This window comes from Magnolia sinica, chromosome 2 (genome assembly GCF_029962835.1).
Source record: "Magnolia sinica isolate HGM2019 chromosome 2, MsV1, whole genome shotgun sequence".
Classification (NCBI taxonomy): Eukaryota; Viridiplantae; Streptophyta; class Magnoliopsida; order Magnoliales; family Magnoliaceae; genus Magnolia; species Magnolia sinica.
The window spans coordinates 17,271,206-17,298,906 of record NC_080574.1 but is presented as its reverse complement, the minus strand read 5'-3'; the positions used below and the strand labels follow the sequence as shown (position 1 = coordinate 17,298,906).

Here is a 27,701-nt window from a genome sequence, read left to right as displayed (position 1 = left end):
GACTCCTCTACACCAGCAGACGGCAGTAAAAGCACAGGATAGAATGATCATAGCCATCAGAACAGCACATTTCCAACGATATCTAGTATTTTCCAAAAGGTACCGTTTTCTAATCCATAACTATCCACTACAGGGCCCACTAGATAAACGGACCAGATTCTAACATACCGTCAAATTGCGTACTACGGTGAGATGGTTCTACGTAATTCCAGTGCTACAGGCTCTACAATAACGTTCATGTATAGACAAAAAGCCGAGAAATACTCCCGAAAAAATGATGGAAAGAAAGAAAGAAGCGAGTTTTGAAGAAAGGGAGAGATTTGGGTAAGCAGGCAACAGGCTGCGGGCTTTTTGTACGCAGCTGTTTCTGTCAGCAAAAGAAAAAGAAAAAGAAAGAAAAAACAGAGGGAGAAGAAGAAGCTGCGATTAGAATATCTCCTATTTCTATTCGTTCGCTTTTTTCTATCATCGGCTGAGATGCGTCGATCACCTCTGGCCGATTCTCCTGAAGTTCTCCGGGTCAGTGACTCGTCGCCTTCCTCTGCCGAGTCCAGCTTCCGAGAACTCGACGACGTCTTCTTGCAGGTAAAGAAGAAGAAATGAAGAATTGTTATCTAGGCCCACCCGATTGATTTTCATACACCTATTTTTCCATTTCGATGGAATGAAAACAGTACACTTTTTGTACTGTGGGAGTTTGCGGATCAATCGAGGCGGGGGTAAAAAATAAGAAGCATTGTATCTTTCTCTCTTCCTTTTTTTTTTTTTTGTGCCTCTCTCTCTTCGTTTCCGATTGTTGGAATTAGCTAATTTTTCGGTTTGGGGTTGATTTTTACACTCACCCTAGATGATGAATGCACCCTTTTGTTTCTACTCTTTGGTAATAGAACAGTACAAATTAATTCGATTGGATTATGAAAAGTAGAGAGAGAAGGGCTTGTGTACCAGTTTGTGTAGGTGTGAGCAGTGTCTACAAGTCTACCGGGATGGTAGGATTCTCGACCTGAGTCTTTGCTCCGTATGTTAACTTCTCAAGTCTTACTAATGGGGTCCGTAGTTCGGTAATCTGGACCGTTGGTCTGTTTCATGCTATTGTGGATGGATTATGTACGGAAAATCTCCTCATAAGACAATCTTAGACCTTCAATTTGTGGGATACAATTAGATGGTTAAGAATAGAATTACTGCATTGCTCCACGATTCTGGTGGAGACCTTCCAAGATTGGTGGCCGTGATCTCCTGAGTCTCCAGGATTTTTTCTTTGGGCGCGTGGTTTGGTGGGACACAACAGACCCATGGTCTGATTACTGAGCAATGGGCCCCACTCGTTGGAACTGAGAAACTGGTCAAGGATCGATCCTACTAATTTCTCAACATCATTTCATAGTGGTACCATTGAGAACCAGACCAGAGAAAAGGGTCATCCTCTCTGGGAGGTTTTTGGGCATCCTCCATTCACTGTGGGACCCATCAGATCAACAGCCTGGATTGCCAAAGCTTGGGACCCACAAGTATGAATTGGGAGCTGCAAGAAATTGAATATTCTGTGAGGTTCAGAACTACCCTATGGTTCCTCTCAATACAATGCTAGGCTTTACTGTTTCCATGGTAATAAAAGTAATGGAGAATATTTGGGTTAGTGGCTAATCTATCCTTAAAGCTTAATTATCACTTAGGAAATAAATAGCCTCTGAATAATTGTAAGAATGAATATCATAACAATTTATTTAATATTCTATTCATCGATCTTAGTTCCTATATCTGTCATTTTCCGTGCAATTCCTCTATGGTGAGTTGAGTTAGAGTTTTTCTCAGTCGAAGATTCCCTAAAATGGTGCTTTCTCCTGCATAATTGCAATTATGGAGGTTTTAGAAAGCCAAAAAGGCTGCTAATTGCAATTATGCAGTGGAAAGTGCCGCTTTAGTGCAGCGAATCTGAGGGTGGAGGGGCATAAGGCCTGTCAATGTTGGGATTAGGCTTAAAGCCCAACTTGTGGGATCCCCTACCCAAACAGAATTTTCTTTTTTTCTTTTTTTGGTTCAAATTTGTTATATTGTTTCCATGACCTACGTGATTGGTTCTTTGTATAGACTCAGACAAGGATTTGGCTTGGAGAAGTTCTTCATACAAGATTTGATGAGGAGACAACTATCGCTGACTTACTTGCTGATGGAGAAGTGTTGTACGTCTTCAAAATATTTCTGGTTTTTATCTTATTACCTTGATAAACAATTAAACATGGATGCTATTATATACTCTGGATTACATATGTCAGTGCACAGATGTAAACCATATATTACATCTGAATAGTTTATTACCAACTATATTAATTTCTAATCGCATATCACAGGTTTCAAGTGTCTGAAGTAATTTGGAAAATGCTCCAGACAAAGCGTGTAGAGATAAAATATTCGAAGGCATATATATATGAACCAACTGCATCTGGGAAGGGCAGTGGGAGGTACATGCCTTATTCTAATGTTGACTCGTTTTTGAAGGTAATCTTTATCATGGTCTTTTTCTTTTCCATTTTGAATTGAACATACAATATCCTGGCCAGGTGAAAGATTCTTTTATACAAGGAACTAAGAATATTTAGATGTGAAATCTGAATGGCTGTCTTACGCTCTTACAATCATTCCTTTCTTTTTTTCATTTTCATTTTCATTTCTTTTTCTTTTTTGGATAGATTGCTAAAAGTTTATGCCAAATGCCGTTCTTTGTGCATATCTAGAAAATGCTGTTAGTTTATCACTATATTTTTCATGAATGATTTTGTGATACCAACTTCTATTAGACTGATGTTAGTTTTTCTCCCTCAAGGGTTTAAACAAAAACTTGACTCCAAATCAATTAGGGATTGAGTTTTGAAAGACCCTAAAACAACTCTAGCTCAACCTAACTTGGTGAGTGCTATCTCAAAAATAATAAAAAATAAAAAATCTCAAAAATCATAAAAAAATTACTAGAAGAACTAATGCTTAAAGGCACAAGTTCTATATTCAGGTATTTAAAAAAGAACGCATATTAACATGTAGTATTTATTAAATTTAGAGTAAAATAGTCCTCCAATTCTAATCCTTTAGCAATGTGAAATTCATCCACTAACATCACATCTCCCATGTCTAATTTGTCATGGTGCTGCTAACACGATGTATAATTGCATGGCCACTATTTACTCACCTTAGACGTTTTTTCCTTCTACAATCTATGGAGCCAATGCACCATCATTGCACCAAGCATTTCTACCAGTAGAGCATGAAGATTATTGTGATTGATTTCTACTTTATGCATGAAAAGGTTCAGGCCAGTGTCATCAAATTCCGTTTCTTACTTCAAAATTTCAACTCACAAGCTTGTTTATCAAATTTATAGCCTGATATCTGCCATGGTCTTTTCTTGGAAGGTTCTATTAGCACACATCACAACTCAGCAACTGTTGCCTCAATCAGCCATTGTGAACACTTGGCATCGTTACCACGTCAAAGCTTCTTTCTCTTATCTTCCACTCTCTTCTTCCGCCATGGCTACTCTATCTCTCAACGTTGACAACTTCATTACGCTCAGACTCACCTCAAATAATTATCCCTTGTGACGTGTGCTAATAGGTTCTTCTTCCTTGAAATGATCAATTGAGTTCAAAAGAGTTGCACCAATGGAAAGAATGTATAATCTCTGTAGGTAGTGCATGGACCAGCTGAACCCTCCCACAACATTTAAGCCTTTCCATATGGGTTGGTGCCCAAAGGTCAAGGCAAAAATCTCACAAGACTCCAACTTGATTTCGATCAGTGTGTGTGCGTGCACCCGCAATCACTATGGTTGGAGGCTAAATTACATTTAACCCACTCTAATACATCAATTTTTGCCCTCTTAAAAACATCCGCCACCAACCCACAGATATCCCAGAAGATTAAATTGCGCACCCCCCAAGGCACACATTACCACCAGCAAAAATAATTTCCAAGCAATCCTTCCTTTACTTCATGCTGGTAAAAAAGATCATTGATACTTGGCATCATCTAGTGAGTGTTGAAGATTGCTAGGAAGCTATGCCACACCAACTGAGCAAACACGCAATGAATGAACAAGTGGTTTCACCCACTCCACATTCCTCGTACAAATGACACAACAATTGGGGATCATCATTGCTCTTCTTTGTAAGTTATATATGGTAAGCACTCTATTCCTTCCTACTAACCAAGCAAAGGCTGCAACCTTTGGAGGAGCCTTGTAGACATGGGAGGTAAAACCACACTCCATGCCCGTTGAGCAAGAAGTCAAATACCTGTAAAAGGATCGAATAGAGAAACGGCTGGATTTGACCTTGGATGACACCATTGAATCTCTCACAGCAAAAGATGGCCTAACATGATGGAGCCTCATCAAAAGCCAAATGAACTCCTCTGCTTCCTCACCCGACAGATTCCTTTTGTAGGGAGGAGACTAAACACCAGCATCTCCAAAAGCAGAAAAACATCGATCAACGAAAGTACTTGAAATACACAGTTTTGGTATGTTTTGAAATCTCAACCTTTTGTTGTGATTCGGGTGTAATTCAAGTTAAAATGACTCTTTTGCTCCCTTTCAAAGGCAAAAGAGTCGCACGTGTAACAAAGTTGTCACTAGGCTACTAATCCGCTCTACACATGGCACATTAATGATGCTCCGAAATAATTTAATGATCGACTACAACACTAAAATCACGTCAATAGAATGATCTGATCTGTCCAAACTTTTCCCCTTACAATATTTGGTGGGAGCAAAAGTCATGCAAGGTACCACCTTCCACCCAAACATGACCTGCTGCTCGAGATGGTCAATGATATGTAACCCATTTTTCTTTTAGATCCATAGTGATCATTGAAATTGTTTGTTGGGCAATGGACTGTATCTACTCTTCTTCTTCTTCTTCTTCTTCTTCTTCTCCCTCTCTCTCTCTCTCTCCAAGTGTGATTGGTTGTGAACTCATTTACTCATTTTCATCGAGGCCCAAAGACTTGTCAGGTGAAAACTCCACTCCCGGTTTTCAAGTTTTTTTTATTTTTTTATTTTTTTATTATTAAATTCCATTTTCTAATTTATTCATTTCATAATCCATCTTATATTTCAAATAATTATTCATTATTGAGTTTTTGACCTGGTCCTTTGATCAACTTGACCTGATGAACTGTCGAGTCAAGTTTCGGGTGCTTTTTGGACCATGGTCCATAGATGTCTACTAATTTGGAAGAGCAGAAATATGACTCCAAGGTAGGGATTACTGGAATTCTAGCCCTTTCTTTTCTGTTTTTGATGAATTTTTTGTAACTGTTCAACAAATGAAGAAACATGCACACACGATGCCAGCATCACTACGTCCCTAAGATTTCATTATGAATTGTGAACAAGCTATCAGGAAGCCAATTTCTATGGTTTCTAACTGCTGAACATCCTTTTGTTCCAGCTCTGCCAGATCCTGGGGTTGACTGGTGTTGATCTCTTCTCCCCATCAGATGTTGTTGAGAAAAGAGATACCCGCAGAGTGTGTATGTGTATTCGTTCCCTCTCAAAGAAAGCCAGGTCGAAGCATGTAAACGTATGAAATGTATATACAGGTTCACTGTTTGGTGCAACTTCTATAATTTGGCTTTTGAGTGAAAACAGCATAACCATTATTCTTTAAAACAAAATTCTCTGTTTATTTTTCTTAAAGCTGAAAGCGCCTTAGGTTGGTTGGTTGTTCTTGTGGTAGGTTCCAGATTTTGATGTTGTTACCTATACAATAGTCATGCCCACAGATGTGGTTGGCTGTATCCGCAGAAGCCTGGAGCAATCTCAGTGTAGCTCTTCAAGTTCTATCATCTGTAGTAAATGCAGGCATTCAAAAGGAAAATACAGACAGGTAGGCTTATGTTTCAAATCTCCAATCAAAGAGACTGCAAACGGCTTCCTAGGATCATATCCTGAGGTTGCGTGCGGTGCATTTTCAGTTGATATTGTAAGAAGTTTCAAGGACATTTCTTATCATGAATTCAGCGCTGGTTTGTGTTTCTAATTGTTTGCATTCTTCACTGTAGAAAAACCATGTAGTGGAATATGCCCAACATTTTGATTTATCTTCGGAGGAATCAGATGATGCGGAAAGCAGTTATCAGGTATTCGAAATTCAGAGTCCAGCCTCAAATACTTCATTTGACAACACAGCTCTGTCAAGGTTATTTACAGAGAATTCGCCTGGAGGAGATTCAATGGTTGAGGAAAATTTCCGTACACCAGAAAATAAATTCCGGCAACATGAAGATGGGTCGAGCTGCTGTCAATATAGAGCAATCTCTTCCACAGAATCAGCCAAATCTCTTAATGCATGTGCTGTGACATGTGTTGATTACCGTTTGTCAAGCAAACACTCGATTTCTTCACCCCAGTCATGCCTTGAGTGTCGGATTGATCCGAATGAATTAGATCAACCGTTACTCATTGATTCAAAAGAAACAAATAAAGGCAAAATCTGCAATGGTCCTATACTACGGTGTCAGAACCTTAGCAATTGTTTGCCTAAACTCATGCTGTCTGATTCCTATGCAAGTTTCTCTGACATGCAAGAAGACTTTACAAATGTGTCTGTGGTTCCTTCACGACCTCCACCGAATCCCAGCTGTATCACCAAAAAAGCTGACAGTGATGGGTCCGAGTGCAAGTTTATGCTGGAGGAAAACCTCAATGCAAGTTGCAGCTACATACCAGAACTAAATTATGAAGCAAGACCTGAGTGCAATGAAATTATGGGCCTGCCTGCTGAGGGAGGTAAAAGTAGTGTTCAACATGCTTATCCAGGAGACGTGGAAGGAACAAAATGCTGCATTGATCTTGATGCCTCAAAAATGCGTGCTGATGATTCTATCCTTGGTGACACATTTCGTGGAAGATGCATTGAGCTTCAGGCACTTTCAGGTTTGAACTATCACAGAAATTCCAATGGCAATGGTGTTCTGTTTGATACAGAGATCACAGATGACATGGTTGGTGAATACACAGGGGCGGATTTTTTTGGGTTGGGTTCAAACTGCAGAGCTTCAGAGAATGGAGATTCTGATGCCTGTTTACTGAACTCTATTTCAGGTAAAGCGGCAGATGCAAATGATGATTTCACCGGTGCAAGCGCCCATTTCCCTGAGTTTCAGAATTTGGAGGAAATAGATGAACGCAATTGTACCCTTGAAGTTTTAGTTTCCAAAGACTCCAATAATGCTCTCAAGGCGAAGGACTGCATCCCATCCGATTTTCCTGACATGGATGCAAAAGAGAATCATCGGAATTTATCGCTGGTGAAAATTTACAGTCTGATTGACAAGGATATGAGTTCTGTTAATGAGTATGAATCTCGGGATGTAGTCGGATGTAGCATTCCCACAAATCGTGTTTCATCATGTGATACTGACAACCAATTTGCCAACATGAAAAATGAGGATATTGATGCCACCAGTCTCTTATCAACCATGCATCAGCAATCTTACATCACGGGGATTCAAAATCACGCTCTACTGGATACTCATTCTACGAACACGCCCCACAAATGTGCAGCTTTTGCAAGAACTAACATGGATGAGGTCGTGTTGAAACATAGGGGTTTGAATGGTGCAGATACCTTGAGAACTGCTTATCGGAACCAACTTTATGATGGGGTCCTAGCAGACCAGTCCAACTCTCGCTGCAATGGTTTCACCTTACAAAGTGAGATCTATGAAATCTCAGTTGAGAGAGTATCAAATGGAAGTGACAGCCATGGAGTTTCTGCTGAATGGTTGCAGTCACATGATATTTATCCTGCCCATGCTTGTAGGCGTCTTATGGAAACTTTGGGAGATTCTGTGGTGATCAATGATGGCAACTCAACACATGCAGTCGACACATTCACAGCCATTAGTGAACCAGGTATTGCCACGAGGAGGCTCCTGAATGACTCATCTATGTCCAGGGCTTGTAGCAACATAGAAACTGGGTGTGAAGCTGAAAGCATGGCAACTGAGAAAGTAGAGGTTAAGGAAAGTAAAGATGGCAGTAATAGCACCATAGGAAGGCTGACGCAGGCTCATATGAATTTCTTTCTTTGCTATGAGGTTGAGAACCATCTCCAGGCACAGGATCCAGAAGCTAGAAGTGAAGTACAGAAGATGTCAGTTCGACAGAAGGAATCATCATGTCATACGTTTGGAATGTGCAAAGATATGCAGGAAGCAGCTATGCAGGTCCCCGAAGAAATGACCATGGAAAACAGTCTGAATTGCTGTTCAAATAACAGGCTTGAAGATAGTGTTTGCAGCAAAAATATCACCCAAGAGAAGATTGACGATGAGAAGAGCAGCACAGAGAGTGAGGAAGATAGGTACAAGGGGTTTCCAAATGCAGGAGATCAGTGTGTTCCTCAAGTAAATCCATTGGGCATTTCTGTTGGAGGAACTGGTGAAGAGTGTGTGTTAAAAGAAAAGGAGGAGATGATCAGCCATCCGTGTCTATTCTCGCCACCAAATGACTTGTTCTGCATTGCTGGCATGGATCAAGACAGATCTTTGTTGGTGAAACGGAATGATAGGAATCCCCTATTGTCTAGCATTTTCGATCATAATGACCAAAAGCAACACTCACGTCTTGGTGCAGTGGACAACAAACCCATGCCAGCTGGAAAAACACAATCAGGAGGTGAGAGTGAAACTGAAAGGCATATGTGGGAAACTAAGGTGATGGACTTCCATTTTGATTTTGATGAGGCCAGCTTGGGTATTCCTCCAGACATGAGTAACGTAGATCAAGAGATGCCCAAGAAGGCTGCATTTGACAGTGGTCATGCGTTGAAATTTGTTTTTGCTGGTGATTCCATCCATCACAATAATGTTCCCAGCTCAAGTAGTATAGAAATTGGCAGCCTGCCCCCACCAATCTCGGTGAATCAACCCTGCTCAATGCCCAAATGTTTAGAGAACACAAGCGATGAAAATCAAAGCATTGGAGTGAAAGAAGATAGTCGTCAGCGTCTTATTGATGGGAATGATATGCAAGTGCATGGGCCCACTATGAATTATGAAGGTGATGTTGGTGCTACTGGAAATATGGATAAGGTGAACTTTTGGGGAACGTTGATGTATTTCCATTTCAGTTTTGCTCCTCTCTCTCTCTCTCTCTCTCTCTCTCTCTCTCTCTCTCTCTCTCTCATGCTATAGTAATACTGTAATACAATATATGCCGGTACGTGATCTGAAGTCTGTAGTTATAAAAACAGGAAGCTGAAGAAAATGAAAGGGACCTGTTGATGGTCAACAATTCAGATGGGAGAGAGAGCAGGCCAAATAAGAAACTGCTGCTAAAGTCAGTTGCTGGGGGAATGACACTGTTCGGTGCTTTGCTCATTTTACTTCACCTCAGGTACGTGGCCATGTTTTACAGGCATATGCTCAAACTAAAAGTCTAGGGTTGTGTCTGGAAAGGGCTGCCAATTCCAATGGAAACGCGTTGATGCAACATTTCATAGGACAACCTTGGTATTTTAGAAATTGCAAAATCCCATTCCACCTATTTTTCATCAAACCTTTGTTTGAGAACTCGAAATATCTGAGTTGACTCGGTTTGATTAAATTTCATAAAGATTCCAAAAGAACTTGACTTGGTGGGACTCTTCAAGGCTTGGTTGACTCAGTTAACCTTGAAACAGCTGAACTCAAGAAGACTAGACTCGCTGCTATTTGCAATATTTGTAATTTTAAATATTAAATATTACCATGTCTCGGTATTCTAAGTCTCCAAAAAAAACTCAGACCGAGTTGACTGATTTTTTGAGTTTTCAACCTTCTTCTAAGGTCTACAAATTGTAGATGTAACTACCAATTTACTGTTTTGAATCCCAGTTAATGCCCTGCGAAGCAGGATCTCAAGTCACAAAAGCACCTGCAATTTATATCACTCAGCTTGCATTTGAAATTGTTCCTCCTTTTTCACAGGAAGAGGAGAGGTGAAGAAAAATCAGGTGGAGAGAAAATTGTGGAAAAGCTCAAAACAACTGCACCATCGAAAATCCAGAAGCCAGCTCAGGAGAGGCTCCCAACAAGTAACAGGACCACTGTATATTCTGGAGAAAGGCTGAAATTGAAGGATTAGGGACCACTGTATATTCTGGAGAAAGGCTGAAATTGAAGGATTAGGAAAATTTACAGAGTACATGGAATAACATGCATTTCTATTCAGAACCCAAGTTTCTGACACTTGGAAAGAATAGTTTCTCGGGAGATAGACTGGCTGTATCCCAAGGGTGTATACTTACCATTATACAGAGTATATAATCAGTTGAGAGGTAAATAAACAAGTCCACCGGTATACCAACAATGTGAGACAGGGTCAGTTTTGTCTGAGTATTACTCTTGCAGGCCCTTGTAATTATATAAACAGAACAGTTCTATCAATGGAAACAGCTAAAAGATTTTATCATTATCCTCAATTTTTGTTCAATATAGTTATTCTTTGTCCCTGCATTATACCCTTCATGTTCGATTTAGGGTTTCATTTGGCAGTGCTTCACTACAGAATCACAATGTTTGGCATTTTGATTTGCAGGGTAACCGCCAAACAATGATGCATTAGCCACCAAAATCCCAGTTATCGTTTAATTATATAATATTACTATTTTCTTATCTAAACAAAGCATTAGCCATTTCATAGAATACTAAAGGGGGGGGGGGGGGGGGCGGCGCGCTAGCTGGAACCATCCAACTTTCATAGTTTGCCAAGCAGAAAGAATACGATGGTTAAGATGGCAAAAATTTTCCATGTTTCTTTAGGTATTGAGCCCACAACTTGAAACAGTTGATTGGTTGTAGCATCCATGATGGATATGTTGGACACTACCAAATTATCCCATGCAGCAGGCTATCAATGTGGCTGGAAATCTCGGCAATCCTGTCTGCACCAATGGCATCCATAAGGGAAATGTCCATTGATGGAATGGCTTGGATCATTTGAGTCATTTCAAACAAATTATCATGCTATTCACGAAATTGGATTGCCTACTGAGAGTAAACTCTGTTGGTTCTACCGTGAATGTATGTAGTTTATCCATTTTTCCAACTCAATTTAGGAGTTGAGCCCAAAATTGAAGCATATCCAAGCTCAAGTGGACCACACAACAGGAAACAATGAAAATAATTATTTCCATTGTTGAAACCATGCTAATCTATTTGTCATCATTTGAGTCATTTCGAACAAATTATCATGCGAAATTGAATTGCGTGATGAGAGTATCAGGCCCCCAAATATCAGTTCATAAGATCACAAAGATCTTATGAACAAACTTGGTTCATAAGATCACAAAGATATGGATGGAGGAAAACACAAATATCAGTTTGATCCAAAACTTGCTTGGCCCCCAAGAAATTTTCAACAGTAGACATTCAATTCACACCATTACCTGTGGTGTGGTCCACTTGAGCCTTAGACATGCTTCATTTTTGGGCTAAGAGTGGATAAAGTACATAAATTACAGTTGATCCCATAGAGTTTATTCAGTACGCAATCTGCTCCAGCCATCTACGGCACAGCCCACCAAATGGATGGTCCGGGTGCATTGAACTGTAACAAACTCATGGCCCATTCACGTTATTTGGAAGGAATTCTCAATGTTCAGCATAATTTAAGAGGTGATCATCCAAGGACGGCAAGAAGGTAGGGCTTATGTTTCCACTTATCCTACTCCATCCAAATCCAATTCTCTATTCTGTTTTGCCTCGTTATATGGACAAGAAACTAAACACTGTTTAAATGACTAGGAGACCAAAATCTTTAGTTTTCCTTCTGTGAATTCTGCCAAAAAGGGGGAGGGCAAAAAAAAATAAAAAACATCTGGTTTCTGAAACTGTGCAATTTCCGTTAAAATTGCATGGACCAAAATACCTGCCCTGTTTCCTATACCTTGATGCCATGGAAACTTCCTTGAAAAAAGTAGCCCATGTTTGACAGTGCAGAAGAGCACACCACAGAGAAACTCATGACCGAAGCACTGTCACTTATTTGAATTCACTTGGTAAACAGAGGGAGGGTAAAAAAACACCCCAGGCCCACCACCCTCTCTCTCTCTCTCTCTCTCTCTCTCTCTCTCTCAATTTCAATATCAATGAAAAAGAAAACATTTGCCATCATCAGAGCACATATGGTGGAACTCAAGGAACCAGATGGTGGTAAAATTTAACAAGCAATCATGCTTGGCGTTCCGGGTCGGCTGAGCTCAATCCAGAGGAAGCACCACCCACGTTGCCCATAGGAGATTCAAGCGGCACTATCTTCGACCGCTCCATCCTTCTGCATAGTTTAGAAGATGGCCTCTTCTTAATGTACTGCAAATCAAATACCAAAATACACATCACTATGAGCGGCAAAGTGCCAATCACCATCTAGGTTTAGTTACGGCTGAAAGTGACATGCCAAGAGAAACCTATCCCAACTAGAGAGAGATATGGGTACTCAGGCCTGCCAAAGTCAAATTTTGAATAGGCCTGGTACAAACAGTTCAAAATATCGTCTGAAACCAAATCCAGGCCCAGCCGTTGACAGTCCAGAGCCATGTCATGGGCATGACTGCACTTCTACTGACAAGGAATCATACAGCCCTGATGCATCAGATGGCTGTAATTTTCCGGATGTGCCTGTTGCATGGAGGAGCCAAGGTTTGGTGACCCAGACTGTCAATCATGTGAACTTCCAAATGCTCCAAGATTCATCACAAACCGAAGACCCTAATAATTCAATCAGTTTGTTACAGGTAGGTGATTAAGCAAAACAGCAAATATGGTAAGAAAAGAACTGAATGATCAGATAGCTAGGATCATCCACAATCTGGAAAATTTTGCGGCACCTCCTCCCATGCGTGGGGGCCATCAGATCAACAGTCCAGATCACTGAATCATGGACAGCTTGTATCGGATGGGCACATTAAGGGACTAGCACATTCTCATGCATCAGGTTTCTATGGCTCTTTGCTGGTATGGGCACCTATCAACAAAAGAACTCCCAGCTCTGTATACTTCTTAATGGTGGGCAAATGTCTGTTTTCAAATTTGAAAATACAATGTCAAAGATGCCAAGTTCAGCTAGTATACTTGGATCGAGCATAGCAATTTACCTCCTGATAGAAAGCATTGATCTCCTCCTCTGTCAGAGCTTCTTCCCCTGCATTTTCCTCCCATCCAAGAGATCGCAGGAATTCAACCTCCTCCTGATCCAGGTCAACTGCATCTGAACTTGAGTTCTTCTCTCCACAAGGCTCAAACTCCTCAGAGGAATCACAATTGCCACCTGGCCCACTGCCATTCTCGGTTGAGCAACCCAAACTAGAAGCTGATGTGGGAGCATCCTTTCCATCACTGACAGAAACATTAAAGCCTGTGGTTTGTTCATCAGACTTCTCTGAGATGGTTGGTCCCATCAGGCTTGCATCTGGGGTAGCAGCTGAGTGGTTTGCCGAGGTTTTCTTCCTTATAGAATTGAAGAAATCGCTCCGAGCTTGAGAAGGTAGCCTTCTATCTGCAGAGGTGCTCTGCATCACGGACAGGGCAGCTGCCTTGCGATCAGCAGCAAGCTTTGGATTATTGGGGCTCCTCAGGGGAGCAAATGCAGCTGATGGAGCAACGCCAAGCAAAGCTCTACCGGCATTTGTCGGACTTGGACTCTCTTTAGCAGTCGGAGATGCACCGTTCTTTTCTCGTGCACCTTTGAGGACATGAAGCTTCCCAACTTGAGGTGTCTTGGAAGGATCGGATCTAGCTGGCAAGCGGAGAGCAAGGTTGCCAAGCTGAGATGTTGAGGTCTGTGATCCAACCTTAGTCACAGTGCTCAACTCACCACTTCTTGTTGCCTTGGGTTTCGGTTTCTCTGAAGAGTTGAGAGCCTGAAAGAGAGACAGAAGCAATGACCACCCTATATAGAACCTGAAATGGTTTTGCTAGAAACCAGCTAGTTCAATTACAGACGGAAAAGCATGTCAAGAAGCAAGCAATGTTGGGGATAACTGATGAAAACAACAGCAAATACAAAGCGACTAGTTGTAAAACAAAATCAAATGTGCACCCATATCTATATTGCACACATGGAACAAACAGGTCGAATAGATGCAGACAATCCCCTCTGCCCCTGGTGTCACAGAAGCAATGCCTGATATATCTGTGTCTGTGTCCGATTCTGTGTATCCGTATGCATGATTGCATTATGTTATGCATGCATGATGTATAGTCACAGTGCGACTTTGAGGTTCTGGTCAAGCCCTGGGTTCTTGGCAGGCAAGAATGGTTACATACCACCGGTTGTAGGATACAGACCTCTCGTACTTTTACCTTTGCAGTTTAGTCTTTTCAAGTAAATTAGTGGAATGATTTTAAACATGCTCCACGTTACAATCAAGCCCTGGGCAGAATTAAATTTTAAAATGGACAGGATCCTACTACAGTAGACTCGGATCTAACTTCCAATAGTCATGTTGAGGCCATGCTTTCAAGTGTACCGTGACAGTAGAGAAAGTCCAGTGTGGAGAAATTTCAACCATAAAAAACAACCCAATGATCAAATGATAGCAACAAATCCACACAATCCCCACAAAACCAGAAATGTAAAGATGAGAAAATTGGTAGCACATGTTCCGGAAGGTGCTAATTCATTCTTATGATCTACCCAAAAGGAACCAACCATTAAGAAGAAAAAATGAGAAGGGATTAAGCTTACAACCAAGTACGAGATTCATATAATTATAAGAACTAGAGTCTGAAGTATAAGGGCCTGTTTGGAAAGATGCATTGCATTGCATCAGAGATGGACTTAACACTATTGTCAAACAATGATTATATGCCTGGAAATGTCCTTTTCTCAAATCCACTCAGTTGTTGGCACAAGTTGACTACAGATAAGTAGTTAGAAGCTTGAATTATCTAATAAAGTGTCACAACAATTTTCTCTACACTTTGGAACAGTTCAGAATTTCAGCTTGACTACCACAACACCAATTGAGCAGATTTTCCATATCTTAACTCTTTTAATGGCCATTGGACCAGCTATACTACATGGGTAAAGTGTTGAGCAATTAAAAAGCAACATGAGCTGGATTCGAAGGAAAGCAACAGCGAATGCCATCCCCAATCATCACGGTAGGAAGAGTCAGCGGTCAAACTTCACTAAATATAAGCCGGAGGTTTTTGGCAGTGTAGTTAAAGCTGCTAGGCGCACATGCGCCCTGTAGCGCCTGAAATGCCTAGGCACATGCCCAGAAATTCTAGACGCAATTTTTAAATTTTATATAATAAATATTAATATTTAATTATTTCTAGATATAAACTATTTCTCGAAAAAACCAAAGTCAGTATCATTCAATTCCTTTAGAGCAAAGCCCATATCCACAAATTCCCCAATTCTAAATCCTAATTTCTCAATTTTCACAAATCCTAACCCTAAATTCACCAATGTAAGACCACAATTTTCCAAAATCCATAAAATTTCAAAATGCTATAATCCAATTTTTCACAACAAATAATAACCTAAATTTTCAAAATCCCTAAATTACCTTCTATCTCTTGTACAGCACCAACAAAGCTAAAATTGCTTTCAGGAAGTCCATTTAGATGACCTTGTCACACTATTCGAAATAAATCAAGAAGAAAAAGAAATTAGAAAATTTGTTGAAATTTAGGGAAGGAATATCTAAAACTTTTTTCCCTTGGGAAAGGCCGGAATATATACAACTTTATTATTGAAAGAAATGAGAAAATTTGTTTGAAATTGGGGTTAAAGGCCCTTTCTTGTCTACTTGCATCCTTATTGGGTGGCAAATTATTAACACACACACACAAGGTCCCCATACAGATACCTCATTTAGAATGTCATAGGTGCTTCAGGCATGCACCTGAAGTAAACGCCTCACCCAGGGTCCAGACGAGGCGCAACAGACCAAAAATGCCTGACACCTTTGACTACACTGGTTTTTGGCCCTGAAATACCAGCTAGGAAAGAGTTGGGACTCAGGAGGGGAAAAAATAGAGTTCGAACACAGGAAAATCACATAGGGGAAGATGTAAGGTGGAAGACTGGAAATTTAGAAAGGGGGCTAAATCCTTTTTCTTTTTTCAGAAGAACCTTTCTTCATTGGGGAATCTTGGGCACCATCCGGAATAGGTGGGGTGGTGCAGGACGAGTTGAGCATGATCAAGATGCCATTCTCTGGTCAGATTGTTATCAGAAACTTAGATCGAGCCAAGTTGAAAGCAATTCTCACTTGGGAATCTTACAAAAGGCATCTTATGGTGGAAGGCAACTCAAGGATGGCTATTTCTTGGGGCTTCTTCCCCTTGTAGAGCCCCATGGAAAAGAAAGAACTTTGGTTGCAGAAATTATTGTATCATCCATAGTGAAACCAACTGCTTTCACGTAGTTGATAGATCCACAAATTCAATTGCAGATTCTCTAGCTAAAAGTGGAGTGGCAAGGTCTTCTCTTGTACTCAACAAGGGAGTAATTTGAGATGTCCACTAAATCATGCATACAAGCTTTCATGGAAGCAAAATTTTCTTGGGCACCCAAGGGATAGCACTGCAAGAGTCACTTCTGCTACAAGTTGCCCCAAGGACACTTTGAATAATTTCAAGCCTTGAAGTAAAGACCCTCATTGTCACTTCATTTGAATCGCTGATACCAAATGGATTGAAGAAAACAAGAATGATCTTGACCACTATCATTTCTTAAAAATGAACTGGCCAACTCTAGGTTAACACGAAGCTGCCATCCAGAACTCACCAGAGGAGACTTTCAAGGAGAAACCCTTTGCTCCCCCATACTCCCTCCATTAGTGGCTACTAATCCTTAAAACAATTCTGATCATTTAAATTGCCATTTCCTTTCTAAAGCAATACACAAAATGAGAAGATATGATGCTTCATTTTGCTAGCTCTTCTCAAATTACCCTCCAGACTTTCGTTTTCCTAGCATTTCTCAAATTATCCTCCAGACCTTTAAATTGCCCTACAGGGTTGCATGTGAAAGAGTTCTCCATAAATAAGTCCTCCCCAAAAGTACCACTTCCCCAACCATTTTTTTTTTCAATTTTCTGAAATTGCTTCCCTTACCATTAAAGAGAATTTCAGAAGAAGCCAGAAACAGCCATGTCACTATGAAAGAGCTTGAGGAAACAACACTTAGTATAATGCCACTACAATGAATCATGACAATTGAACAATTCTTCATTATACCAATACACAAAACACATTCTCAAGGCAAAACCACCTACCTTTTAGGTGATCATAAGTCAAAACCACCTACCTCTTTGGGTGTGACACGAGATCCTTTCCTTCCATGTACCTTGGTCTGCCCGTGTATCAGGTAGTCAGCTAAACATTTATGGGATAAAGTTGGGGAGAGATTTGAAAGGAAGTTGTCTAAATGGAGAGTTGGTATCCCTTGAGGGCTGTATTACCGTCATCAAAGCATGCTCTATCAAACATGTTAATTTACTTTATGTCCCGATTCAGATGTTTGAAGTCACAGTTGGCTAAATTGGAAAGATGTCTGATTTTTTTATTTTATTTTATTTTATTTTTTTTTTGCGGCAATGACTAGAGAAGATGAAAAAGTTGCCCCTCTTAGGATGGGGGAAAGTGTGCAAATCCTATGAAGAGGGCAGGGTTGGTATAAGGGATATGGAGCTGATGAACTCTATGTGGATGGGGAAGGTAGAGGTTCGAGACAGATGATGGTGCCTTATGAAGGGAGATTATTGCTAACATGTATGGTTGCCAAAATGGTAGTTGGAGAACTAAAAGTTCCTCCTTGTATAGAGCTTCCACAATATGGAATAGGGTATCAAGTGTGAAGTGCAAGTTCTTAGAGGAGATTGGTCTATTTCTTAGGACTAGGGATAAGATCCGATTTTGAGAGGCTGTGGATCAGGAAATTATTAAGAACCTGCTAGCAACAGCTAAACAGGGAAAGAACGACAAGAGAAAAAGGAAAAACCAACAAAGCGAGAGGCGGCGCGTCAACGGTTCCTTTCCCTCCCCAAAATGACCACAGAATCGCAGGCAACACCAGCTCCCCCCAACCACCCCCATGCCAAGCACAAAGGTCCAGCGCCAACCCTAGCATCACCCAAGTGGCACCTAAGGCAGCTATAAAATGGTTCCAAACCTCTTGAGTGAATGAGATAGAAATGAATAGATGGTCTGCAGTTTCAGCGTCATGGTTGCACATGCAACACATATTTGAGATCAAGAGAGAAATGAATAGATGGTCTACAGTTTCAGCGTCATGGTTGCATATGCAACATATATTTGGGATCAACAAAGACCTCTTTCAAAGATTATCGATCGTCAGGACCTTTCAACCCACTAGCCCCATGAACGAAGCAACTTTGGGAGGTGATCCACAAAACCAAAAGTGAAAAATAGAACACTCATGAGGTTCAGTGCCACTGGGATGAATGACTTTTTAAAATGTCTTAACTGAGAAGCAACCAAAACCAAACCAAGGACTCGGGACCTCCTGCCGAGGAGATAATCTGCAAGCAGCCTAACAGGGCAACATAATCAATTGCCTCATCATCCGACAAGTTCCTCCTTGTAGGAGACAAGTAATTGACGAACCACAACAGGAGAAACAATCCACCACCGTCAACCCCACCGAAAGAGCAATATCGACCAAAGAAGGAAAGATGCATCGCAAAGGGGCTCCGCAGCACCAAAAGTCCTCCCAAAAACGAACTCTGGCACCATCCCCCGGTGAAAAGGACACACCTTTCCAAAAAAAAAAAAAAACATCTCTAATAATCATAACCGATTTTCAAGTATGAGAGGCCCTCTAGACAGAAGACCTCTTAGTTTCCCAACCCCTACAGTGAAGACCACGTACTTGCATAAGATAATTTCACGCAGCAACCTTCTTCCAATCCAAACCGCCATAACCATTTCCGAAGAAGGGCCAAATTCATATAGCTAAGAACATGCAAACCCGCCCCACCATTAGTGACAGGCCTACACAGCTCCCCATTTTAGTAAACGAAACTTGAAGATTTCATCGAAGCCTCTCCAAAGAAAATCTCTTCTTAACTTTTCCAATCTGGCTAGCACCGCTTGCAGGCATCTAAAAAGACATGAAGTAGAGTGGCATATTCTAAAAAGCTACCTTGATCAAGGTGAGACAACCACAGAGAGATAAGGGCTCTTCCACTTGGATAATTTCCTCTTGATTCTTTCCATCACCGTCCCATACATGAATCGTCGGTTTCCCAATACAAAGTGGAAGACTCAAATATGTAGAGGGGAAAGAGCATGTCTTGCTTCCGAAGGAAGAAGCCAGACGAGAGGTTTCATCTTTTGACAAGTGAATTCCCAATAATTCAATCTTCCCTGCATTAATCTTCAAACCAAAAACTGCTACGAAGCACATCACCACTTTCCTCATGTCATCCACTATCAGCTGAAAGCTTCTGCAATTACCAAGAAAATATATGGGGGACAAGGGGTGCCCTTGCCTGAGGCCCCTGGAGGATTTGAAAAAACCTTTCGAGGATCCATTCACGAGCACCGAGAAAGCAAGAGCTCTTTATTTCATGTGCATAGCAAGCACAGAGTCAATCAACCATCTATTTATCCATTGCCCATTTGTGTATCATGTGTGGACTAGATTCCTTATGGGGTTCAATATAACATGGGCAATGCCAAGTTCTGTAGGCAACCTGATGCAGGGACATTTTCACACCGGGGCTCGATTGGGGTGGCTTGTAAGATATGGGAGCACACTTGAGGTGGGTGGCTGGTGTGAGGCAGGTGGCTCGTGGGAGTTGGAACTCATGTGATATGGGGCCCACAAGGGGGGTTCAGCCGAGAACCTAACCCATGGGATGTGGGGCTTGGGCCATGAGATAAAGGTATTGATTCGCCACGCTCTATCAATTTGAGCTTTTAGGGCAAATGGTTAATTATCCTGCATCAAAATGGTATTAGAGCGGGAGGTCTCGTGTTCAAAACTCCTCATCGAGGGTGATTAATGCAAAGGCATTTTCACAGCAGGATCGAGTGGGGTGGCCTATGAGTTGTAGGGGCACACTCGATGTGGGCGGCCCGTGTGAGGCTAGTGGCTCATCAGGCCCTACCCGTGTGAGGCGGGTAGCTCGTGTGAGACGGAACCCATGTGATGTGGGGCATACGAGGGGGTTCGGCCGAGGACCTAACCCATGGTATGTGGGGCTTGGGCTATGAGATAAAGGGATTGGTTCGCCACGCTCTATCAGTTTGAGCTTTTAGAGCAAGTGGTTAGTTGTCCTACATCACCTCTTCATGGCATGACATGGCATGGCATGGGGTGATGCTTCAAGAGTTCTTCGATAGTTGTGTTTCTTAGTTACCCTGTGAGCAATATGGGAGGAAAGGAATGGAAGGTGCTTGAGGAATAAAAGCAACGGGGTGGAGAGGGTCTTTAGAGGGGCAATGCCTTATGTTGTGGAATGGGTTTCATTTATAGTTGATTTGAAAATTTGTTCTCTCTTTCTTTATAGTTGATTTGAAAGATTGTTCTTTCTCTTTCTTCAGAAGAAAGCGAGAGCTCTTTTGATAGTCGTGTTTATTAGTTACCCTGTGAGTAATATGGGAGGAAAGAATGGATGGTGCTTGAGGAATAAGAGCAACGAGGTGGATCAGTCCATTAGAAGGGCAATGTCTTATGTTGTGAAATGGACTTCGTTTAGAGTTGATTTGAAAGATTGTTCTCTTTCTTTGGTTTGTAGCTTGGATTTTAACTTTTACACTTTTTTTTAGAGTGATAAATTTATTAACAAAACCAGCTTGCAATAGCAAAACAGGAAATAATATAAAGAACCGCAAAAGAGCCTAAACAGGCCACAACCACTCAAACAAATTTGAGCTTACCCAGTCAACTACAGATACTCTAATAGGTGTCACCAAAGCTTCAATCGAACCCTGCGAATTACGGAAACATTAAGTCATTAGCCACCTAGACCGCTCAATCATCCCACCACCTCCCCCATGCCATGACCAAAGCAAGTCCATAACCGATCTTGGCATGACACAAGACACCCCAAAAGCAGCTAGTAAGAAATCCCACGCCTTAGAAGTAAATGGGCAGTGGATGATCTAGTGGTTGATGGACTTGACATCTTGTAGGCATAGGCTACACATATTGGGAATCATTAAGAACCTTTTCTAAAGATTATTTATCATAAGCACCCTTTTCCTCCCCACAAGCCAGGTAAAGGCGACAACCCTAGGTGGCACTCTATAGAACCAAAAGTGGAATGCGAGCCCCTATTGATCGTTGTTTCTAACCGATCAAAGCATCTTGTAAAAAGATTTAACCGAGAAGTGACTCAAACTATGCGGCCTCCAAAACATATAATTAGTCTAAAGATGTCCCAGCAAAGAAGTAAGCTCCTCAATCTCTTTGTCGTTAAGATTCCTTCCACACGATGGCGACCAAAAGGCAAACGAGACCACTGTTGAACCCTCCACCGAAGCTAAATGAGCCAGATTAGGGAAGGCGAGAGCTAAGAGTGAATCACCGCACCATGTGTCGCCATCCCCCATTATCAAAGGCGATGCCCTGCAAAAAAAAAAAAAAAAAAACTCATGAAGCACCATGAGAGATTTCCATATATGAGATGTTCTATACAATGAGGACCAACTTTTCTCCCACCCTCCAACCTCCAATATGTAATTGGTTGCTATTACCTTGCACCAAAATCCACCCTCCTTCATCCCAGAGCGCCACAACCATTTCCACAACCATTTACCAAGAAAAGTTGAATTCATGTTATTCAATTCCTGAATGCCCGCACCGCCTGGAGAAATTGGCTTACACACTTCCTTCCACTTTAACAAATGGAACTTATTGCCTTCCGCAAAGCCCCTCCATAAGAAATCTCTCATCAACTTATCCAATCTAATTTGAACAAACTGAGGGCATTTAAATAAGACATGAAGTACAATGGCATGTTAGAGAAGACTGCTTTGATGAGGGTAAGCCTACCACCCAAAGAAACACAATGGCTCTTCCATTTGGATAACTTACGCTCTATCTTTTCTATCACCTTGTCCCAAAGATGCTTCATTGGTTTGCCAATACATAATGGGAGACCCAAATATGTGGATATGGAAAAAGAACCAGCCCTACACCCAAAAAGTTGGGCGAAGTAAGTGACCTCTCGTTTAGATAGATAAATTCCCAACATCTGACTTTTTTCCCACATTGATCATCAATTCGGAGATAGCCTTAAAGCAAATAACTACTTTCCTTAGATCCTCCAACATGGACTTTTCCGCCTCACAAAAGATAATCGTGTCATCAGCAAAATGGAGATGAGAAATTCCTACCCCTGAGTTAGCCACCCTAAAGCCGGTCAAAAGATCGGTGTCCTGAGTCTTGGATAGCATGCAACTGAAGGCTTCCGCAAAAAAGATACGTGGAAAGTAGGTCCCCCTACCTTAGGCCCCTAGAGGACTTAAAATAGCCTTTTGAAGAACAATTCACAAGAATGGAGGGAGACCTCACACATTTCTGAACCAAACCTCTCCACTTCTCCTTACATCTTTATCCTATTGAACATGTAATCCAAGCAGTCTCAGTCTACGTGATCATAGGACTTCTCTACATCAAGCTTGCAAATAATGCATGCTTTATTATCCTTGAAACAAGAGTCAATACATTCATGAGCCACAAGAGCCCTGTCCAAGATTTGCCTCCCTCCCACGAAAGCCCCTTGATAGGGGGATTTAATCCACCTCAACACACCATTGAATCTTGAATATAGCACCTTAGCCAAAATTTTGTAGGGTCCCCGATCAAACTGAAAGGCCTAAAATCTTTCAAACCTTCCACCCCCTCGAGCTTAGGGATTAGCAAAATAAAAGAAGCACCAAGCTCAACAGGAAGACAACCCTTCTCAAAGAATTCCTTTATAAAATTAACCACATCATCCTCCACCACAGCCAAAAAGACTTGGAAAAAAGCAGGGGAAAACCATCGGGGGTAGGCGCTGTCTCTACCCATGTTGTCAACAACTTCCTTTATTTCCTATTCTGCCAATAGTTTCTCTAGCTAGGTGGCCAACCATTCTAGCAAACTGCCGAAATGGAGGTGATCTAGTCTCGGCCTTACCCAAGTCTTTTTTATATAAGTCGCTGATAGTAACCCCACAATCGCTTCACATACCTTCTTTTTTTTCTCAATTCTTGTGCCATCTACCAACAGGGAGCTGATTGTATTAGATCTAGCTTTGGCAAATGCTATGTTGTGAAAGAACCACGTGCTCTTATCACCTTCAACTGAAGGGCCCTCGATCGTTGCCTCCACATAACTTCCTCCTAAAAGAACTTGGAATAGTCTGACGATAAGGAAGTCCGTTTCTCGATTTCCTCTGGAGGCAAAGAACCCCCTTCCTCCTTCAAGTCAAGGTATGCATCTCCTCAAGAACTGCAAACATCTCAGCCTCTTTGTTGCCACAAATCTCCATGTTCCACTTTTTTAGATTGCCTTTTAAATGTTTCAGCTTCTTGTGGAGCTTGAAACCAGCTAATCCTTCAACATGAAAGGACCACCAATTCTCCACCATCTCTAGAAAGCCCTCTGCCTCCAACCAAAATAAGTCGAATCAGAGGGGGTTTTAGGCCCACCAATCTGAAACAGGTCTGTAATCTGAAACGAGTCTCGGGAGACCTATAGACTGAGCCAAAGAAAATCTGCCCCACCAATCTAGTGACACGAAGAACCTGACCAGACATGACATGAACGAAGAACCTGACCAGACATGACATGAACGAGGAGCTTGGCCTGTTGGACTAGGGGCTTTTTAAATAAAATATTAATTACCTTTAAAAAAATTTATTATCTGCCAAAGCCATCCAACAAAAACACATTCACCCTAAGGGTTAGTCTTCTCTAAGCCATGGGCAAGAAAATACCTGACAACAATATGAGGATTTTTTATTTTTTTTGAAAGGTACAACATGAGGACATTAATGGACTTGGAAGAAAATAAACCAAGACCATCCTCTCTGTTACTGATGCCAATCCAAGGAATACACAATTTCTCTTAGCTTACACAGAGGATACAGTTAACAACATAATCACATAATTATCCCTTCGCAATCATGTCATTTTCCTCAAGGACTTTGGGTCAAGAGTATTTCATTATCCTCCATATCTAAGGACCCTAATAGCAAGGCCATTTCTGTAGACGCAAGTATGTAATAGTCAAAGCATTACCATTTTTCTACATTTGAAGGTATCACCAATTCACCATTGCATATGTTAAGTTTCTGATTATAGGTGAAAATTCGCCATTGATATATAAGTTATGCATATGATGAGTTGATGACCATCGTTTCAAAGTAGAGCCATTTTACTCAAACTTGGTACCTTTAGTAGGACTCATGCATGAAACTTTCAATTACCTAATAGATGTTTTCCATAACTTCTAACAAATCAAGAGTATTGTTGAGTTCTATGAACACGTGGAACTGGAGCAATCAATTTTATCTCAACAGTGCACGCTTATGCAACCAACAAGAAGATGGCGTTGTCCACGCATTTTGTTGCTTAAACAACTTTGCAATAACATGATGAAAATTTGTACTGCCTATCCAAACAAATCCTATAACTATGAGGTTCCCATTGGAATTGAATATAAAAGGGACTGACAGAAACTACATGGAAATTAAGCAGAACCATCTCATAAAATTATGAGAGGACTCAATGGGTTTCAAAGACCATCATAAAGTGTTAGAAATGATTCAGTTAAAATGGAAAGCATTTAGGCAATCAAAGAGAGGAAGTAACATCCCCTACCAAGGTTTTAGGCATTGAAGGCGTGACGGGGATCAACTGCCGAGATTGCTTGAGTGCCAATTCCTCCAGCCTTTGAGTCTCAGCAGATAACTGAAACCAGTCAATAAAACATGTCGGGATACAGAACCACTTCAAACCAAAATATGTCTTACAGGTGCGCTAGCTTACTACCTGTGGAATGGTACGAGCTCTTGAAGGGACCTGAGCTAACGTCTCAGCCATATTGAGGCCAGTTGTTGTGCTTGGGGGCACGGTTGCTAAATTTGCTGGCGTGGTTTGTTGAACAGGTGAAAGTGCCGTGCTATTGCTTCCAACTATGACAGGTATCTCTACTAAGGCCGAGGTCCAACGATCGCTGCCAATTACAGCTGAAGTACCCACTGGCAAGCTTTGAGAAGCAGTGCTCGAAATGGGAGGAGAGACTCTGCCAACTTCAGGAACCCCTTGTTTTTCTTCTGCTCCGAGTGATGGAAAGTCTCTTTCAAATGCAGATTTATGGACGTTACTTGTGATACTACCCCCAACAAGCAAACCGTTGCCCATGCCATTGCCTACTCTTCTAGGCCACATCTCAGCACGCTTTGCTGAAATCATGGACTGTGAACGTCTTAATGAATCTTTCTCAATCCTACTTGTAACTGTCAAAGAATCAGAATAGTCACGATCACCAAAACGATAATCAAGGTCCTTCTCCCGATCCCTGTCCCGATGGCTCCTACCAAAACTACTGTAAGAGCGGGAGTCCTTGTCATGCATCATATGACCATTACTACTTGAACTCCTGCGGAAGTATGTAGATGAGGTTCTTTCCATGGAAGTGGAAGATCGGGGAGTGTCATGATCGTTAGAACTAATGGTTGATCTGCTTCTGCCAGTCAATGCAACTGAATGATCACCTACAACAAGAAAAAATGGCCAGAAGATATTTTACTTCAGGTGAAAATATGGCTACAGAGAGGTAAAAAAAAAAATGTAATGAAGTATTACACTGTACCCTATTGCAAGGAACTATCATCTATATCAAAAAAGTGTCGAACATACTCGAAATGAAATGCTAACAATAGAGAGTTGATAGCTTAAAAACACAAGGTATTCAATAACAGTAACAGTGGCTGTAATGGCCACTGTTGTTACCATTACAATACAAGGCTGTAACGGGCTATCTTTCTTTCTTTTCTAGTGGGGGTACAGAGGACAACCTATGTCGGCCCCTTAATGGCCGTTACCAGCCATTTCTTCTGTAACAGAAGTTGCGGCCCAGTAATGCATAATGTTTCCCATCATTACCATCAAGTAACCCTTTTTTAGTAACTTGAAAAAACAGCAAAGAAATTTTAATACCTATTTTGCAAGGGGTGATAACATATAAAAAGAAAAAACATCGGAAAAAAAAGTCAAAGCAAAATGCTTAAAATAGAGTGTCTGGAATAAAAGCCATGACAAGTCCAACAAGCATGCTGTTCATTTCAGCAAAAGCTAGTCTCTTTAGAATGTAGCTTTACAGATGTTACTTAACACTATCCCAACAAGCAAACCTGTTACTCGTCCCATTCCCTACTCTTATAACCAATCCTAACTTGCCATAATCATGAGAACATCTTAAAGGATCTTTCTCAACCCTACTTGTAACTGTCAAAGAATCAGAATAGTTAGGATCTCTAAATTGGTAATCATGGTCTCCAAATCCCTATCAATATTGCTCCTACCAGAACTACTGTCAGAGCATAAGTCCTTGTCATCCCTCATATCACCCCTTGGACTCCTATGTAAGTATGCAGAAAAGGCCTGTTCATGGAAGTAGATGAACGGGGAATATCATGGTCATTAGAACTAATGGATGATCTGTTTATCGCAGCAATGCAATGGATTGATCACTTACAACAAGAAAATGCACACTAGAAACTTTATTTGAGGCAAAATCTGGATATCGAGAGGGACGTAAATATGCGGTGAAGTAATTAAACTTTACCCTATTGAAAGGAACCATCATCTACAATGTGTAAGTGACCAAATACTAGAAGCAAAATGCTAAAGACAGAGAGTTGAAAACTAAAAAGGGCAAAGAAATTTTAAACTCCGATTTGCAATGAAAGATAATCTGTGCCTAGCATGGAGTGCAGAAATAAAAGTGAAAATAAAGCTGACAAATACCCAATTGCAAGGAATGATAATCCATAACACACAAAAAAACCAACAAACATTTAGCCAAAAGCACTGATTATAAAACATTTAGTCAAAGTGAAAACCCGAAGAGGGAGTAAGATAACAAACATGACAAAATTATTAAAAATGCCAATTAGAGGAAATGATCATCTATGAATAAGAAAAGAAAAGAAAAGAAGAATAATATGTCAGAAAAATGCTAAAGAAATGAAGAAATTAGAGAGTACCAGACTGCAGAGAAGATGCAAAATGGTGGAGATTACCACCACTGCCAGTTATGCCTCCGGATGTGCCCTTCAACCATCCTGGTACTAACGCCGGCTCACTTCTTTCCATCACGATTATCGACCATGATAAGAATAAGTAAATGCTGGCTCTTCTGAATTTATCTCCAAAACAACCTTTTTACCACCACCCAACAAAAAAAAAAAAAAAAAAACCCACCTTCTCTAAAAGAATCAAACCCGTACCCAACAAGAAAAAAATAAAAGAAAGAAAGAAAGGAAAAAAAAAATTCTCTCGATTGAATTCACATGAAACGAAATTTCGAATTGCAAGACCGTAGACTATGCTTCCACTCTGGACATTACAGAATCCAACAGAGTCGAATCGAGGATGGGATGGTGGTAGTTAGGGAACTATAGATGGGCTATTGTTGTTCTTTTCTATGAATACATCTTCGAGGAGACAGATT

The 27,701-nt window shown here is 41.0% G+C and overlaps 2 protein-coding genes across 13 annotated transcripts; one reads left to right on the top strand and one right to left on the bottom strand.

Moving 5' to 3' along the window:
* Nucleotides 1-269: 269 nt before the first annotated feature.
* Nucleotides 270-10,457, top strand: LOC131236465 (uncharacterized). Of its 11 annotated transcripts, XM_058233650.1 has the most exons (9): nt 270-585; nt 2,092-2,183; nt 2,352-2,499; nt 5,448-5,579; nt 5,736-5,885; nt 6,061-9,096; nt 9,258-9,400; nt 9,973-10,110; nt 10,155-10,457. In XM_058233650.1, exons 1-9 carry the CDS (start codon nt 478-480, stop codon nt 10,171-10,173), a joined length of 3,966 nt encoding a protein of 1,321 aa, XP_058089633.1. In that variant the 5' UTR covers nt 270-477; the 3' UTR covers nt 10,174-10,457. The 11 variants fall into 11 exon arrangements, with proteins under 11 accessions (XP_058089633.1, XP_058089634.1, XP_058089632.1 ...); XM_058233651.1 differs by having other exon boundaries at nt 271-585; nt 5,448-5,529; nt 5,743-5,885; nt 9,973-10,457; XM_058233649.1 differs by having other exon boundaries at nt 271-585; nt 9,973-10,457.
* A 1,444-nt stretch (nt 10,458-11,901) lies between these two features.
* On the bottom strand, nt 11,902-27,500 carry LOC131236464 (uncharacterized). 2 transcript variants are annotated; one of them, XM_058233646.1, is made up of 5 exons: nt 27,235-27,498; nt 25,016-25,740; nt 24,845-24,934; nt 13,140-13,904; nt 11,902-12,354 (listed from the first exon to the last, which is right to left on the bottom strand). In XM_058233646.1, exons 1-5 carry the CDS (start codon nt 27,341-27,343, stop codon nt 12,217-12,219), a joined length of 1,827 nt encoding a protein of 608 aa, XP_058089629.1. In that variant the 5' UTR covers nt 27,344-27,498; the 3' UTR covers nt 11,902-12,216. The 2 variants fall into 2 exon arrangements, with proteins under 2 accessions (XP_058089629.1, XP_058089630.1); XM_058233647.1 differs by lacking the exon at nt 11,902-12,354 and adding an exon at nt 12,734-13,062 and having other exon boundaries at nt 27,235-27,500.
* Between the last annotated feature and the right edge of the window lie 201 nt (nt 27,501-27,701).